Source organism: Pagrus pagrus, assembly GCF_965226575.1.
Source record: "Pagrus pagrus genome assembly, chromosome: 23".
Classification (NCBI taxonomy): Eukaryota; Metazoa; Chordata; class Actinopteri; order Spariformes; family Sparidae; genus Pagrus; species Pagrus pagrus.
Genome location: NC_140205.1, coordinates 9567920 through 9586231, shown reverse-complemented (window position 1 = coordinate 9586231; position 18312 = coordinate 9567920). Strand labels below are relative to the sequence as shown.

Here is an 18312-nt window from a genome sequence, read left to right as displayed (position 1 = left end):
CACATTCCCTGTTTTTCTTTTGATATTCAAATAGACTTGTTCACAGGGTGTCCAGCGAACACAAAGGACAGTCAGGCTGTGTCCAATCTATCTCTCTGCCCATCCCTTTATACCTAATGCTCAGTCTAAGATAGAGGAAAAAAAGCCAACTGTATTAGGGGCTTCTTGTTTATGTATAATAGCATCATGTTCCCATGAGAGGGGGAGGGATAGGGAGAGGAGGAGGAGGAGGAAGAAGGTGACGGCTGAGGGGCTACCAGAAGTGGTGTTCCTTGTCAGGCTGACGTGTACACCCCAACAGGGAGGGGAGGGAGAAGAGGTGCAAATGGAAAAATGTCGTGTGGGAGACACAGGGTGGAGGTGATGGTGGGTGGGATATCGGGGGTGGGGCTAGCAGATGTTGATCGCCACGTGTTCACAGAAGTGAATGTGTGTATGTAACTTGAAGTAGCAGAAACAGCATGTTCCTGTCAAGTGATGTGTGATGTTACACACTTTGGTCAAACTGGGATTGTGTTTGATGTGGGTGGAAATGTCTTATGTTGATAGGAAATGCATTTTTTTAAGAAACAGTGGTAGACACTGCGCTCAAAAAAACAGCATATTCTAGTATCCCATGTTATTCATTCAGACAGCTTACCCTTAATGGGTAACTCGCCCATTTTTCCACATTAAAGTATGTTTACAGGTCTTGGGAAGTACTACTGCATGTGTGAAAAAAGAAGCATGAAGCCTTTTGTGACTCCACAAAGCTGCATCTCATCTGATAAATTGCCTCCAGTGATGTCAGTCAGGCCAAGATGCATTATGGGTAATATAGGCACCAGGTTTTGAAATGCAGTCCACTTCCATAACACCACTGGACTCAATTTGGACAGTTTAAAAACAAATCATCCAAATCGATACAACAGAACCAGATATATCCCCTTTTTTGTTCCACGCATTCGTCTTCCTGTTCAAAACATGACACCTACAATAGGCACAATGCAACATAGTCACTGGGTGACATCACTGGAGGCAGTTTACCACATTACATGCAGTTTCCTCTGGAGCCACAAAAGACTTTATACTACAGGACCTGTAACCGCACTTTAATGTGGAAAATTGGTGGAATTTCCCTTTTAATTCTACACCAAACTACCACTTTCAGATGAGTTTCTTATTCTCTCTTACTAATGTAAAATCACTGACTCGCCTTTTCAATTATTCTTCATCCAATCATCCATTCTCTTCACTTGTAGTCGCAATTCAAGAATAATGGCTGTTCACTCATCTTGTGGAGTGATCAATACTTGACTTCCGCTGACCTTGCAATTATGATTTATCATATTCATAAATGGAACCTGGGATGGAACTCTTGTCGGTGAAAAAGTCAATAATTATTACTGGATTATGGCGCTGGAAAGGGGAAGACACCTGCTTGGCTGCAGTTGATGCCTCTCATTTTTTTTCTTTTCCTCCAATTATTGCTTGTACACTGACGCTCAGTCAAGATTTGATGCTTCATGCTTATCTTTCATTTCTGGTGTTAACAACATGTTGAATGCTCATAAGGACCCACCAAAAGTCATGTCAGTCGAATGATTTAAATAAATCTACTGTAATGTGTATCATTTCATGATTAAAAAATCAGACTGCATAATGTAAGTACTAGTGCCATTTCTTTCCCCCCCAACTTGCTTAGCTCTTTTGTATGAGTAAAGATAATACCGACTTGACTGTGGAGTTAGAGTTTATAAAGAAGTTAAAAAAAAGAAATCCAAGTCTTCAGGCCATTCTGAACTCTAAATTGCATCTTGCAGTATGTGCCGTAAAATAAAAACGATTCCTTATTTTCAATAAAGTAAATGTCTCTCTTCAAAACAGAAGATTGAATTTAATGGGCATAAATCATATAAAGGAGGTAATATTATATCTGCTAACAATTCACAAGCGTGTCATAAGTTTGGAGAAAGTTCCAAATAACACTTAAGGAAATTAAAGAAAATATGTTTTGCACAGAGTACAGGCACCTTTTTTTAAAACTGAATACAATACTGCTTTTTAACGACTTGCCCTGCAGCAAAGGGAAGACTAAGAAAAGATGGATTAACAGGTTAATAGTCTTCTCTATGAACAGAATGTCATCAGGATCACCATTTCTGTTTTCAAAAGTGTCCTTCAAATGGCCATTATTCCTAATGGAACATTACCCATGACGGCACATGTCATTATCTATGACTGATGACCGCTTTCATACTGGCCTGGATGTGGGTGTGTGTGTCCACTACATAAAGAATGCATGCCAAGGTATGTCTTAAATGACACGTACGACATGCTGTAATTGAATGACATGTTGTAACCGAGTCTATACTTTCGCGCAGCGCAAGAATGTCAGGAGAACATGACATGTTTCCCCTCCTGCTCAGGTGCCAGACCTTTATGAATCGCTTTGTTTCAGCAGCGACATAACTGGGCTTGTAGATAAAATGCAAGGTACCTCTGTTACCTGACAGGCTATTACTGTGAAAAGCCTTTATTTGTGTTCAGCACAAAAGCAAATATGGGGCAGCTCTGCATATTGTGGAAAACAGGCACACATACACACACTGCTGCAGATGTCCTACAATAGTTCTCAGTAATTCTGTATGTGTTGGCCTGGGCTCATCATGTTCAATTTGCTCGTACATAGATTTCAGGGAGGTTGATTGGTAAAAACATTAGAGATGTGATTCCACCCCCTAATCTTTCAAGACACGCACACACACACACACACACACACACACACACACACACACACACACACACACGCATAAATGCAGTGTTGGATTCTGCTGTGGGACCAGTGATTGAATTACAGTAGCTCTGGTGGTGAAATTAGAGTGGAGCATGGAGACAGTGTGGAAAATGCACTGTGGCTTGTAATAATAAAATCAGCGTTTTACTGTATCGTACCTCACCAAGCCCCTGGTTAGCAAACTGAATGATGGGAGCATGATAATGGAAAAGACATTGCAGGCAGTTATTTAAAGACTGATATTAGAGTTGCCAGCATTTTGCTAATGGTTTCATACATTTGTGGACGAAAACAAAACATTGAGCAGAAGCTTGACAAAATTGACGCTATTACAGTACATTACACAATGTGCCACTCTGGCTCGCCATTTTTATACAAAATATGAATCATACATGATTATCCAAATACAAGCCATGAATATCTTGGTACGATCCCAGGAGTAAAACTGGATGTCAACCAAAATTAAGGCATTAACAGTAACCATCGCATTTAGATACTGCATCCATGTCTTATTCAGTTATGCAACGATGGCCTCCAAACTAAAATATCTGAACAAAGAGAAAGCTAATTTTCATTGCGAATCTGGACATGTAATGTAGTCGTATTCAGCCTCCGAAGCTTGAAACAAAGTTAGCCTGCTCGCGATGCTGAGGAAGCTAAGCTAAGAAAACAGTAGCGACAGTGAGTAAGTGGAAACAAAAAGTGGTATTGTTGGCTCCACTGTCACAAAGACATCCAAACCGCTTTACCTTTTCCTCAGAGTACAAACTACCAGCAACACAGGACAAACTGTTGTTATTCAACCTTTATTTTATAATCGTAAATTAAAGCGCAAACTTGTCTATTGCCAGTTTAATTACGTTTTAAAACCCACTGTTAGCATGCTAGAGGACCGAATCCTTGTCTGCAAGATATACGGAAGCATTTTGCCAAATATCAATATGTAAACTGCTTTATCTCGCAAAGACATACAAGCTTAAACATACACGTGGCCATAAGTCACAGAGATTTTCACATGACATCCACCCTGGAAAGTGACGTGCACAGATAAGTCAAACATTAAATGCACTGAGAAGATGGAGGCAGGAAGAAGTGACAGGTGGATGCAGAGGACAACAGAAGGGGAACACTCTTGTGATAGTTTACACAGTGCAGACATTTAATCAGAGAGAAAGAGCGTGGTGTATTTTCCAAACCTGAGGCTAATGTTAATCAGCATTGGTCTTGTCATCATTGGCGGCTTTGACTGTCACCTCTGTGTTTACTTTTAATCTCAGAAAGGCTGATTGAAGGAGATGTAGGGATGAACAAATGAAAAATGGAGGAAGAAGGGAAGACAGGATGGGAGGACACGTGAGGCTGTAGAGACCTTGGCACCTGCACTGCAGCAGCCTCACTGGTAGCCAGGCAAATAAACAACACACAGCTTTTGCTTTCCCAGCATGCAACAGGTTCTTCCGGTAAAGAAGAGCTTGTACAGCATGCGGTCTTGATTCCCTGCTGGGTCCAATCAAAGATGTGATGACACGTGGTTTTCTGGCCGATTAGTTCTCCTGGGCTTTGCACTCTCACACACACACACACACACACGCACAAACACACACACATGTACTCAATCACTCATACGTAATTCTCTTTTTATGGTTGACAGATTCAAGAGACCATGTCAGTGAAGAGTGTTTTTAAACCCTTGATGATTGGGGTGAGCACAGTGATGCTGGTTTACTTCAAAATATAATGAAATGTTCTCGAGGCAGAGAAGTTTCTGTAATGGGGGCAGTTAAAGGAAACCTTGTGTTTTTACAGACTATTTTGTCACCTCTGACTTATATCTTGATTAATGATAGTGGTGCTTTATAAAGTTTATATTTGGGTTGGGTGATTGTTTCTCTTTTTATATAATCCAGTCAGGTTTGGTCAGGATCTTCGATCCGATCGCCAGGGGGTTGGGGGAGGAAAAACATATCTTGTATTGACCCTTTAAAATCTGTGTGTCTGCTTGGTATGACAATATTGTGTCATAATATCTTGCGCAGCATCCTACATTATCACGCTTCAAAAGTCAGGGGACACACAGAGTATGAGTCGAAGCAGGGACATGGTTGAGAACTATGGTTAAGTTCGCCTACCACTGATGCTGTTGAGTAATGTTCAATAAAAGTCATAAAATGTCCTACGCAGTAGTCTTCACTCCACATGACGAAAATCACTGCATCATGTTCATTATAATCGTATCTTTAATATCACAATCCAGATCATAGCCACAATTTTAACTACACATATGAAAAGTTTTAGAGAGCAGGCATTTGGAGAACGGAGATTTGGGGTGTCAAATCGATGGAAAACAGGCAGCAAACTGGTGTGTAATTTAAGGATTTTAAATTCGGTAGCTTCTCATGCTGATTCACGTGGGCTCAGCGGGCGAACCACCATAAATATCTCTAAAGTTGGTGCACTTTCTAGAGATTATTTTTATAACATCTTAGTTCTGATAGTTGGTTAAAATATGTGATCCAATCACTAGTCAGCACAAGCCTAGTTTGGATCAACAATGTTTAGTCGTCAGTTTTTCTTCACATTATTTCTGGTGGTGTTTGCGAACCATCAGTATAGTTTTTGATATACGGTTTGGTGTTGCTGCCATTCCTTTGGGTGAGGTATAAAAAAAGACCTTTTCGAATACAAGCGTTCATTGTGCCGAGGCGGGTAAGAGCGTGCTCATATTAGAAAGTGGCAAAGTGAAATGAATCTGTTCATCCTCGCGAAAATAGGTGGTGCTCAAAGTTCAGTGACCACATGCACGCACAAAGGTCAGCACTGTCACGATGGTTTTTCAGTTGGTTGACAGCACAAATATGTGTCTCTGTTCACTGAAGTTGAACTGGTTGCAAACATAACATACATTCACACCAATGCTCAAGTGAATTTTTAGTTCACCAAACCTGCATGTCTTTGCACTGTGGGAGATAATTGGACTCTAGACACAGATGCATGTAATCTGCTCCAACTCGAAAGGGATTGTATTGATTGTTTTGAATTTTACTTCATATATTCAAGGTCCCGAAAAGATAAATTCTACTGACTTTGGTATTCCTCTTACTTTTCCTCTAGTGCCACCAGCCGCTCAAAGTTTTTACTACTTCAGCATGTTAGCACTTCTTTTGCATTTGCATTTCGCTCAAAGTACCACTGTGCCAAAGGACACTCTCACAGAGCTGCTAGCATGGCTGTAGACTCCTCTGAAACCTGCACAAAGCTTATTTTCTAACACTGGAACCACTTGCCAACAGTTTGAAACTGCACTGTCATTGCTGAAGTTTGAAAGACAAACAACATACATTTCCATCTGTTCAGGTTTTCCCCCCCATGAAATGTCCCTTATTTAGGATGACTTTTCCTCGTGTCTCTGAAGAGACATTTTGCACAATTAATATTCATTCTGCTACTGGAGTGCATTGTTGTCATACCACCACTGACAGATGTGCATTCATTAAACTTAAGACCTCTGAGACGCATTGTATTCCACAGTGACGCGTTTAATAATTAATCCAACTCAATTTGCACCTGAATTTATTTATACTATTATTTATTTATACCGTTTATTCTCACCTGAGCGGTGGATCTGGTCTCATGGAAGGTGGAGCAGCAGATACCATTCCATCAAATTAATTTTAATAATAGAGGGCTCACATTAAGACCCAATCAGACATGAAGACAGTCTGATTGGAATGGGTTGCCCGGAATTGACCAGAGAGTCATACATTATTGACATAGAAATCGTACTAATTAGACCAGCAGGTTTCAACTCTGAATACGTAGCTGACTGCCAGTCTTCTGGATTCGCGATTAAATGTATCTGATTTGTACATGGAGGATATTACCTGAATTGATCACACCCAAAGTAATTTTCATAGCATACAGACAGATGAGGCCGTTGAGGTTGAAAATTGGATTATTCTATATGGCGTTTTCTATTTGCACAATTTAGCTTGAAATGTGCAGCGCTGGCTAACGGCACAGATTAAGGGCTTCAATCAAAGGAAGAGCACTGTCTCACTCTGCCATTATAGGCCAACAATTACTGTACATACTGTGGAGAGGTGCAGATATTGCTGAATCCTACCATTTGTATTGTGTTATTAGTGTAACACATTTGTTTGAGTGTGTTTGTGCTTAGATTTAATTTCTACTTGCGTATTCCTGACCAGCACAGGCAATTTTTTTTCACTTTTGTGCGCCTACGTTGTGTGTTTTTGAGGGACATGATTGTGAGTCAGTTACACCAATCACCCAGTCGCCTTCCTGCCAGTCCCAATCAGAATCCAGCCAGAGTGATCACAGGTATCTTTGATCCTCTTAAGTTGACACAAACCCTTGGCGCACTGGCTATGAAGGAGAGATTGCAGCATGATCGCAATGTTTGCATGCATGTCGTGTGGTATTCAGACATGAAAAAAAAAATCATACACAACAAAAACACGGATTATACTCTTTCATGAGCAGAGTTAACATTGTCCTCCTTATCAAACACATTATCTTGATATTGATATGTAATAATCTGTAGTAATGTATTCAAAATCACATGGTAGAAACTATTAATCCAATTAACCTACAGCTAACATGTATTTAGTAATGACAACTGTTAAACATGGAATAGCAATATGAGAATTTTTGGTGTTATGGACGGATAAATGCAATCTAAAGATATTTCACTTTGTAACACAATAGACAAAGGTGCTTATCTTATGTGAAAATACAGTTACAAGTTATATAATCAAGTAAGACCAATTGCAAACAAGTGAGTTCCAATATGTTTTTCAAATTTGCACGTTAAACTCTCTACAAAGTGCAGTGGAGTTACAGCAATTGCCTATTTCATTGTGAATATTTGGACTAACTTCTCTGTTTGCCACTGTCCTTTTTTCCATACAGACACACATTTAAATTATGGACACAAAACCGATTCAAACCACTTGTAAATTAGGGATTATGACTCTTCCTTCCCTCTCCCGTCTGTCTGGATTTCCTCATCTCGCCCACCCTGACACACTCGCAGATGCACACAGAATCACACTGGTCCCGCGAGACGCTGGAGTGTGTTAAAGAAGGCATCACACGTTCATTCTTTCCCTGCCTAAATCTGGGCAGGGCCGGAATTCATCACAGGATCAAACCCGTTTCTCATCAAACCCAGGAAAGTGTAGCTAATGCAATTTCACTAAGTCACTGCCTGACTTGATTACATGTGGGCTGGGGAGCGCATGCTATGGCACCACAGGGGGCTGGAGGGGTGTCACTATGTGAGTGTGTGAGCATATGGTATCTATGTAGTTTTCCATTTGTTTTAGGCTCTCACAAGTGTGTGTGTGTGTATCTCGACCTGTCTTGTTTGTTCCCCCTTTAATCCATGGATGTTTTTATGGATAGAAGTTGTGTGTCATGTCTGCTTAGGTGTGTGTGTGTGCAGACAAAGCAGTAGTCCTCAAGGGGGATTTCAGGCAGATTTGGCCACATTAGAATGTGTCACTTCTTCTTTTCCAGCTTCCAGTTGCCGTCCCACTGAGCACCACACCTCCACACACCCCTCCCACTAATCCCGGATCAGACCACACACCGAGGGACACAAATGCACAGACACTCGGCCAAACAACGCTAACGAATACTTGAGCACACAAACGCAGACACACACACAAGCTCCCGCAAACAAAATGGCACTTTTACACAGCAAGTGGAGAGAGGGCTGGCAGCAGTTTGGTGGCATCCTGACCTGAAACCGGAGCCACCCTGTCACGTCTAGACAACTCTGAAGAATCCTATGCATATTAATGCCGGCCTATTTAATATTCATCAGTGCTATGCCCTGTTGGCAGCTGGTCCCAGACCCCATGGATCAATGAGGTCTCTTCCTCGCTCCTTTGTCTGACACGGATGCAGATGTTTAGAGCATGAAATTAAATTGGTCACTGTCATTGGGAATACATACATGGTAGTCAATTTGGTGTGCGTGCGTGTGTGTGTGTGTTTGTGTGTGTGGTTGCCAGTTAGATGTGGCTCTTGGAGCAGACAAGTAATGCTAACTTTCCCAGAGTCTGTGACATGTTGACGTTATTCACGGGAACTTGGGTGTTTGCAAGTTGATGACGAGGAAGCAAAAGTTTAGCCAGCTCTTTCCGCGTTGATGAAAAGTGAGAGAGGGAGAGAGAGAGAGAGAGCAAGAGTGAGAATGTGAGTGAGTGTGAGGGAGAGAGAGCGTTGGAAGCAGCTTTGTTTAGGAGCCTGTAATTGAGTCTTAATTGAATTGGCATCAAAGGAAGGATGAATGGATGGAGAGGTGGAGAAAGAGAGAGTTTGAGTGAATCGGACCTCATCTCCGTTGCCACTTAGCAACGCGAATGTGAGCTCACCGTGCCGGCGAAATTTCATGGCAACAGATCAGAATCAGAAACCCTTGATTTGAAAGTTTCAGATGGAACCAAAGCTTCTCTTGTCATTTTAATGAAAACACGGAGTGTGTTGTCTCCTATACTTTTCAAACGAAGCTTGTTCCATTAGAAATGTATTACGGAGCCCGGGCACAGGGAACAATGGGTTGATATGCATTTGAATGCAAGGCGAGGCAGGCTGCGCAGGTAATGTGGAACAGGCGCTCGCACTATGGAGAAGTGTCTTTTGTGTTACATCACACAAGCTTTGCAAAGGCCGTATTGGACATGGAAATGAAACAGAAGAAAACAGCAGCGCGAGGCTTTGTGCCAAACTGAGATCTCACCATTTCTGAACACACATGCACACACACACCTTTGCTGATTTGGAAAGCCTATCAAAGTAGCTAGGATCACTGTCTTATTTGATATCTGTCCAGTGGTTCCACTTACCCTACTCTGTACACTTGACACGCACCTCATTTCAATTGACCAGAATGCAACAGGAAAGTGCATTCACCGTGTTGATGGTATTATTCTTTCAGGGTCTTCTCAAAAGCAAACTTTTTCCTCAAAGTTCTCCCACACACAGAGCTCAATTGTAAATGTATCAGACTCCCTTGGTTTTGTATCAAGAAGGTTATTTATTGCATTGTCTGGTTTTCCAGTCTCATGGATGTATTGTTTCTGAGCGCCATGGGACTTAATCATAAACCCAAAACAAGAAATTCTAATGAATAACATTTTCTCCTCTGCATAAAGGCAGAAATGCCACCATCTCGCTGCTTTCCCCCTCCATCTCAATTTGCCTGCGAACACTGTATAAACATAGACGTCAACATGTGTGAGTGCATTCATGCATAGTGTTCTTTCAAAACCTTTACATATGCACACACACAACCAGAGACAATCCTTTTGCTTCGCAGTTTGCTGTATTGACAATGAGCCGCAATTTCTCCTCCATCAATTATATTGATTACTTCAGGATGAGTGGAGGTAATGAGCTTTGGTGTTCTTTCTCTCCCCTATGATCTCGCCTCGTCCCTGTCTGCAGCCCCCCCCCTGCCTCCACTCCTTTCTGAGCATGTTACGTGGCAATGATTTTCTGATTAACCCTGTTAGCTGTGGGGTTCACCCACGCAGTGACGCAGGGGCATCAGGCAGTATTAGCATGTGGGATGCATTTAGATTTGTGATGGAGAGCTGCACTGATTGAGTGATGTGTTTATTACGGCTGGAGGTCTGCATCAGTACTGATGAAATATTTGAAAATGTAACAGTGTATATAATAATTGTTCTGAAACAAACAACACAAAAGAATATATATAAAATAGGTAAGATCATGTAATGATGACTATGTAAGTGGTATTAAGTTCCCTAAAAGCAAAGCTCAAACAATCTGTAAAGCAAATACTCTCTCTAGGGAAACAAGCTATCGATGACCTTATAACTACTCCACCATTTTTGCACGTTTTACCTTAAGAATTGTAAGTATTGTAAGATTGACAATACTGACAACAACCTGTCATCATTTGGGTATTTCTGCACAATTAATTAAATTATATTAAAAATCACAATATTTCCAAATAGCAGAAGCTGCAGATTTTTTTATAAAGGCAAAATGTGCGAGAAAACAGGATCAGTGTGTGCTGCAGAGATGCCTTGGCCTACACATCTTGTTTTCCAGATGTTAAAAAAAAAACATGTTAGTTTGGTACGGACCCCAACAGATGTCCCATCCTCATGACTAAGTCGTTTTTTCAGTGAAAATAAAGAATTGTGGTGCAAAAACAATTGTTCCAAGTAATCAGCAAAGTCACCATTTGATTTAGATTTTTTTTTACCATATCTTGTGGCCCTAATTTTGGATTTTTTTTAAATGGTCAAGAATGAGGTTATAAATATTGCTTAAAAATAATAATTTGTAAATAATTGACACACAATATTACATAACAATTTGTTGATAATCAGCAAAACTTTAATCTAAACATGAATGATACCATGCATCTTGCAAGATAATCAAATCTCATTTATTTACATATTGACACATTTATTTTAAGTAGCAACAGGTATCCGAGGTGTTTACGTTATGAGGTTACTGCACAGAGGAGGTGATTTCCACATTGGTGACGATGACGGATGTTCTGAAGGGAGGAACTTTGTCAGGGGAAGCTCACTTAACCAATGTTCCCTGAACAGGTAGCAGGGAGTTGTGAGTACGGCTTGTGTACCCTGTGGAACTGAACACAGCTTATGTCTGGATATCTATTGTGACATCTTTGGTTGAGCCCTGTCTCCTATGTTCCAGGTGGTGCTGATGACAACCTGATTGAAGGGGGAGAAATGAAGTTTGTGTGCAAGCCAGGAGCGAGGAACATCACGGTGATCTTCCAGCCTCTTCTCAGGTACAGCACCGACTGATACATCCGGCCAAAAATTGATTGGAATGTGGTTTCAAGATGTGTTTTTAGTTTATCGGGAATGTGAACAGCAACACACGAAACAGCAAGACGTCTGCAGGCACTCATCTGAAAGGCGACACTGCTTACTGTATGAAAAAGTGCTGAAGTAGTGAGTCACAAGTTAAGATAAATTAAGTGATAAGTAGATCATTTCAAGCCTTTACTGTTAATTTAACAGTAGAAGAAGAATAGAATGCCAGTACTGCAATGCAATAAATCAGTCACGGCAATCTGACGACCTAAAATGTAGTTATATTATCATTTAAGCTTTATTCTGGTGAATTGTGTGAACATTGGGAATGTTTAACACCAGGACATTCTAATGTATGACACCTCTGATGTCCAGCAATACGGGACCTAACCGGATCAGATTAAAACGAAGCTTATCAATGACAGAACCTGCTGTCTTTACTGGAACAGGCTGCACAGTTTCCAGTTATTTTAAGAGGTTCACGTGTCAAAGGGCCAGTAGTGTCATCCTGGTCTATCAGAGAGGGATGGACAAGCCACTCAAGACATATGACGGCTGGGACATGACTCAATACCAGTAAAATGTAAACTAATTATATTACACGGCCTCTTAGCGACCATTTATCGATTTTGGCCTTTATAATGTTCAGTGGGATATCGTAAATCAAACATGATGTAATATACTGTACTTTCAGTTCAAAATGTTTTCTTGATACCATCCAGGAATTGGGAATCGACTACCACCCTCGCTTTTATTTCCCATTAAATTTGAGTATTGTGAAGGGTTGTCTTTGTGATGATGTTCTGTATGTCTGGTAGTTTTCTATACAGCGCTGTGGTCCCAGGCGAGTTGCGTAAATCTAATAGTGAAGCAATTTAATTGGATTTGCCTCCGAGCAGTGATACATTACCTTCTTGGATCCATTAAACAGTGATGTTTCCTACTTCCACACTATGGTGCTTTGGCATACATTTCTACAATTTTAACATCGTGGAGCATATTTTCAATGCACGGAAGCAAGATAAGTGTTCCTTTTTAAAAAAAACAAACACTTTGTTTATTCCTCAGATTTGTACAAAGCTGGCAGGTTAACAGATGTCTTGACTGTTAAAGTATCTTGAATGCTCAGCCAGTGGAGAGCTATAGCTTCACACAGGCCATCTGGGCTGTCACTGTGTTATGAGGTAGAAGTTGCTTTGCTTTTTTCTGTCTACTAAGTTTTTTTCATCTAACAGTCAGTAAATACAGGCAAACTTGGGGAAGAAAAGCCATTAAAGACAATGCAAGTCCAAGGAGTGCCATAACAAATGAAGCTGTAAAAGAATAAAAAAACAAAAGTGGAAAACTATAAATAATAAACAAGTAAATACGAAATATAAAGAGGAATAAATAAAAGATAAAGCATATATATTTTTTATAAAATATGAAATATATATTTATTTATATGTTTTACATTCTTATGTATTTATCTTTATTTTACACATTTTTAAATTTACTCATTAATTTATTTTTAAATGGCACTCCTATGACTCCATACCAAACAGATGCTTTATTTTTATTTTTTTCCCTGATGATTGTGTTTAAGCATGCTGGCCAATTATGTGTATACCCTGACCACAAAATGTCGGACTGACTACTGAACAGTATGGAAATCGCAGAAAATCAGCCCATTCACTTAGATTAAGCTAGATTGCACTTCATCTATCAGATCCATTTTGCTCTTCATTACATCCCCGCTAACCCAAGCTGTATTGTTAGTTGTCATGTTACCTTTTGTTTGATTGATCGATGCTCTTTGAAAGCAAATTACTGGTTTCAGAGAGTAAGGACGTCTTTGTTTGTGAGTGTAGATGCATGCGTCTATGCATGCTTTAATGTCTTTTTCTGCAGATGGTTGCCTGTGTTCATGTCCCTTTTCTGAAGCTTCTGCCGTGAACCTTTCCCTCAGTCCCTACTCTCTTACACACTCTCCTTCTCTCTCTGACGTTCAACCCCGGCTCACCGTGGGCCTGGCCAAGCTTTTGTCTGAACAAATGACCAAAAATAAAACGGTGACTAGCTTTCTGCCAACCTCTCCCATGTTGTCTGTAATGGTTCATATCAATCACACCAAACTGCCTTGCACACGGGGCTCTCTCCTCTTTCTCTCCCTCCCTCCGATCTGCCCTCTCTAGACTTCCAGTGCCAATGGAGCGCTGTTTCTTGCAGATGGTTTTCTAATGGCGAAGCTCTGGCACGCCGCTGATGGATCACTACACCTCCTGCAGCCAGCCATGCAACTCATGGCAGCTTTAATGACAGAAGCAGTTGGGGGTTGCAGCACTGGAAATCAGTGGTGTATGTCTGCGTATGAGACAACAGGGTCCTAATGTTTGATTGCCGAATATTTCTTTTTCTTCTGTTCTTTATTTAGTTCTTGGATGTCTGTTTTTCAAATCTTTGCTTGTATCTGGTTTCCAAAGAAGCATAACATCTGCAAATGACACTCTCCGAAATGTTTAGTTCTTCATTCCATTGATTACCTGGTTGTGTACTTGTTGAGTCAAATATTATGTTGTATTGTTAGAGCAGTGTGGATTCCATCTTGTGGCTGTATCCAGCAATCTTAGGGCTTGACTCAGGTTTTCCAGTATCCAGGTGGCTCACTTTTAATTGGCATGGATCGCCATGGTAACCTCTGCTGCACAGCTAGGCTAAACACTACAGGTAAATAGGGTAAAAGTTTACTCTCATAGATATCGCCAGGAATCTTCCCCAGTTGATTACTTACATTACGAGAATTACTTCTTATATTAGAAACTTTCTGAAATGTCATGTTTAATATCAAATGAGGCATGATCTTATTATATATACCCTGGGTTGCATATCAATATCAAAGGGCTACAGAGGGGCTTTTTGATTAAAAAAATTTTCAACATGTTTTTAAGGAATAAAATGTTTTATAGATCCGGGTATGAATGATATATGAACGCAAACCTTCTGTAAATATAGATAATTTTAAACCTGCATATAGATACGAATAAAATTGGAAAGTTTGGTGTGTTTAAGTGCCACTGAAGTGGAGATTTCTGTCTCAGGGTATGAGAAAGTAACTTCACATATCTTTAAAGGCCATTATTCTTGTGAAGTTCTATACATTTTTAGAAAGAAATTAAGACACTACAGGTGAAGATATCGCCATAAAACTTCAGTAGTTGATTGATTACTAAGACAATTATTTTGTTATCACAAGTTTTCCTCAATTTTCTGTTTAAATAAAGCAAATGGTGCATTATCTCATTGAATATCTGCTAATTTGCATACATTTCCCCAACGGAAATCTAAAACCTAAATTTGTATTTTGGATATTTATTTTACAATAATCTGATCAAAATGTGTCAAGCCACGTTTTGACTTGTCAGATCAGCTTAAGTGTGCTTTATATTAATTTCAGCAAGTTTTTCCACACTATCTGGAATTTATTCAGACGTAAAAGTAAGCCTCGCTGAATATCACTTTCTGCTGGCGCATTAATCTAATTTCCCTGCGGGTATTACCATTCCATCTTATGTCATATTAAGTACCCCACTCATGGTTCAGACAATGTTGCATCTGATAAGCTTATAATAAAGAATGTATGTCATGCTTATTGAAGCCAGGTAACCCAACAAGAGCCAGGCTTAGACATGCAAAGGTACTTCAGATGTCAGAAGGACGATTTTATTCACTATACTACCTATGGAGAGGAATACTGAGGTACCATTCCCATGAGCTATCAAGTTTAAGTATAACCCAAGTGAGAGCTGTTTCTCTGCGCTCTGCAGGGAGTCATGGGCATTTGGGCATTTGGCTGCACCAAGCTTGTGCTGTGTTACTTATTCTGTTTTGGACAGAATGTCTAAAAGCAGCCAAAGAATATCTGATCCAGAATATGTTGGGGGGATTATAGGTCCCACCTGGTCTTGGAAAGCCTGGGGCTCCCCCAGGAAGAGCTGGAGGAGGTGGATGGGGAAGAGGACATCTGGGTTACCTTGGTTGGCCTGCTGCCACTACAGTGTAGCCCTGGCTGAATGCCAGAAAATGGATGGATTGTAATGAGAAGGGGGCTAGTGTGGTGTGGACTCTTCTAATGTGCTTATTGCTCATGTTTGTCTTTCTGTCGATATTTATATTGCCCAAGGGTATATGCCCTCCTGAAGCAGTTGCAATCAGTTTGTACATTGGTTTCCTTTTAATATACTTCATATTATTATATCAAATGTGCATGTGCTTACCTGATTTTTGCTTCGATCTATTTGTCATTTATTCAGTTTGTGACCACAAGCAAATATGTTTGAATTTTATTTTGGCGAGGCTGAGGCCAGCTGAAACTTCTTCGTCTACTCTGCTTGAAGCAGCAAGTGATTGAATAAGATTGATTCTGCCCTCACAAGTATAGCAATCCAGCCTGACTTGTCAGAGCAGAGAATGTATGTCTTTAAAGACGCGCACACAATATGGGGCAGACGTGGGGGAGTGTTTGTGCATGTAGCAGCCAATTTAGTTTGACTCGTGGGGTCTCCTGCTGACATTTGGGTGGTATTTACACCCCTTGCTCAGGACGAGGTTGGCATTTTGAAAAGCTTCCGCGGGCCCTAATCTCTCCCTGTTCACCTTCCACAGGATGTCCAGGCATGGCCATGCCTGTAGATGTCTGTGTCTGTGTGGCAGTGTGTCTTTATGTGTGTGCAGGTACATCCTAGAATCCATGTCTAAGTTAATTAATAAGTAAAAAATAATTATAACCAATGCAAAAGCCTTGAAGGTGAAAGTTTAGATATTATCAGGCTAGGAGGTGTACTTGGTTGGTCACTTCACTGCTGTTTAACATTCTATTGAGTCCAGAGCTCTTCGTTTGAATCGACAGAACTGGCTTATTAAAAAGTACTCATGTTGATGTGCAGTTGGTTGAATTCACACAAGGTCTCCACGAAGTCTGTTCTGCTGTGAGTGTCCATGGCCGAGCGAGAGAGTGCGAGGGAGAGAAAAGAGTCAGAAGGTTGAAGATTGACAGAGAGCGCTCGGGGGAAGCAGAGAGTGAAGGACAATGGAGCAAGCGATGAAAGGAACGAGGAGCCGGATAGAAAGCTAGATGACAGGAAAAGGACAGAAGGGCTCTGCCTCCCACCGCTGTAGCCTGTGGTGAAAGCGAAGCACGCCATGATTCTGCACTAATTTCACACTCTCATTAACTCCCCTCCTGAGCAGCACACACAGACCCAAGACAAATGGAAAGAGCAAGAGTTAGAGGTGAAATAGAGTATCTTTGAAATAAGTTTTGTGTTTTTGAGCTTTCTCAAATGATTTGGCTGAAACTTGCACTGTGGAATTCTCAAACACAACGTCCAGGGACATGGCCTTTTTTTAACATTTTGATTTTTCCACTTTTTGAAGTCCAGTACTTCTCAGAGAAAAAGACTTTGCTATGTCGAATAACTGAAAATTAGAAGTCCATGAGCTCATGGTGAAATATCATAATTCAGTAAGGGGAACACATTAAGCATTAAAAGATCATTATGGTGATTTTGTGGCATGATTACTTTTTCTTTCCATGGACCATTGCATTGCTTAGTCTGTTTAAACGTCCATATCAAGTTTGAAGCTGCTTGTCAAGCCAGCAAAGCAAGCAGTTGGAAGCCTATACGTCTGCATGTTTCCATGTTTTATGATGAATGATGAGCAGACAGAAAAACAAGTATCGATTATAGCTTTCTCTGTCAGTAGTGCTGCAGTACACTCCCTACTGCAACATGGAAAACGGCAGCCATTACTCAGGTATTTATGATCCATATAAGTCCTGCAATTACTCTTTTATGATGTTGATCCACTAGGCAGCTTATTAGGCAGCATGAACGTTACCAGTACGAGGCAATGAGCTAGAGCACTGAATCACAATTCTTTTCAAATTCATCCCAGCAACAAGATTGGTTAGATCGGAAATGTCGGGGTTATTTTGACGAGATGGGTGTTTGTAGTTGCCTACTGATGTATCGCGTGTGTGACCTGTTTCAAACATGATAATCCCCACTGTGGCAGAATTGAAAATGGCAAAAATAATTTGCGGTTGAACTCCGACCTTCATTTAGTCAGGCGGCAGCTTCATAATTACTGGTGACAGCTACAGTTTTCCTTCAACAATAACATCTGTAGTCCACCTCAAAGAGGTGTCTGCGGAAAGGCTATTAAAATGCAGCATAGTCGTCTGGTCTTAAGTCTTGCTCACACATACATGCGCGTACCGCTTTGCTCTGCCAGCCCTTGCTCTCTTTTCTAATCTTTTCTCGCTCGTTCAGGAGGATTTTCCTCTGTAAATAGCACTTCTTCCTCTTCTTCTCCCTCTCCTCTTCTAACCCACACCCATTAAAAACTGGGAATCAGGTGGAGAGAGGATTTTACACTGGAAAGGTCAGAGAGAGAGGGAGAGATAAAGAAGGCAGAAGAAAGACAGCAACAACAGAGAGACGAGAGCAGATGGGAGGCAATGAAAGAAAAACACAAAGAAAAAGATGATAAAAGAAGCAAACAGACAGGTGGGATGAGAATAGAGTGAGATAAGTCAGAAGAAGAAAGAAAATGCAGAGGAATAGAAAGGCTTTTAGATTGCATGTAAGCTGGCTGGCATGTTAGCCTGCTTTAAATTCACGTTGTTTATTTGCACATACA

At 40.7% G+C, this 18312-nt stretch overlaps 1 protein-coding gene across 1 annotated transcript in view; it reads left to right on the top strand.

Annotated features, from left to right (window-relative positions):
- Positions 1–18312, top strand: part of exoc4 (exocyst complex component 4) — a 117188-nt gene that overhangs the window by 32567 nt on the left and 66309 nt on the right. The window contains exon 11 of the mRNA XM_084346304.1: positions 11507–11603. Coding sequence (XP_084202430.1) covers positions 11507–11603 — 97 coding nt within the window. The remainder of the gene's footprint in view (positions 1–11506; positions 11604–18312) is intronic.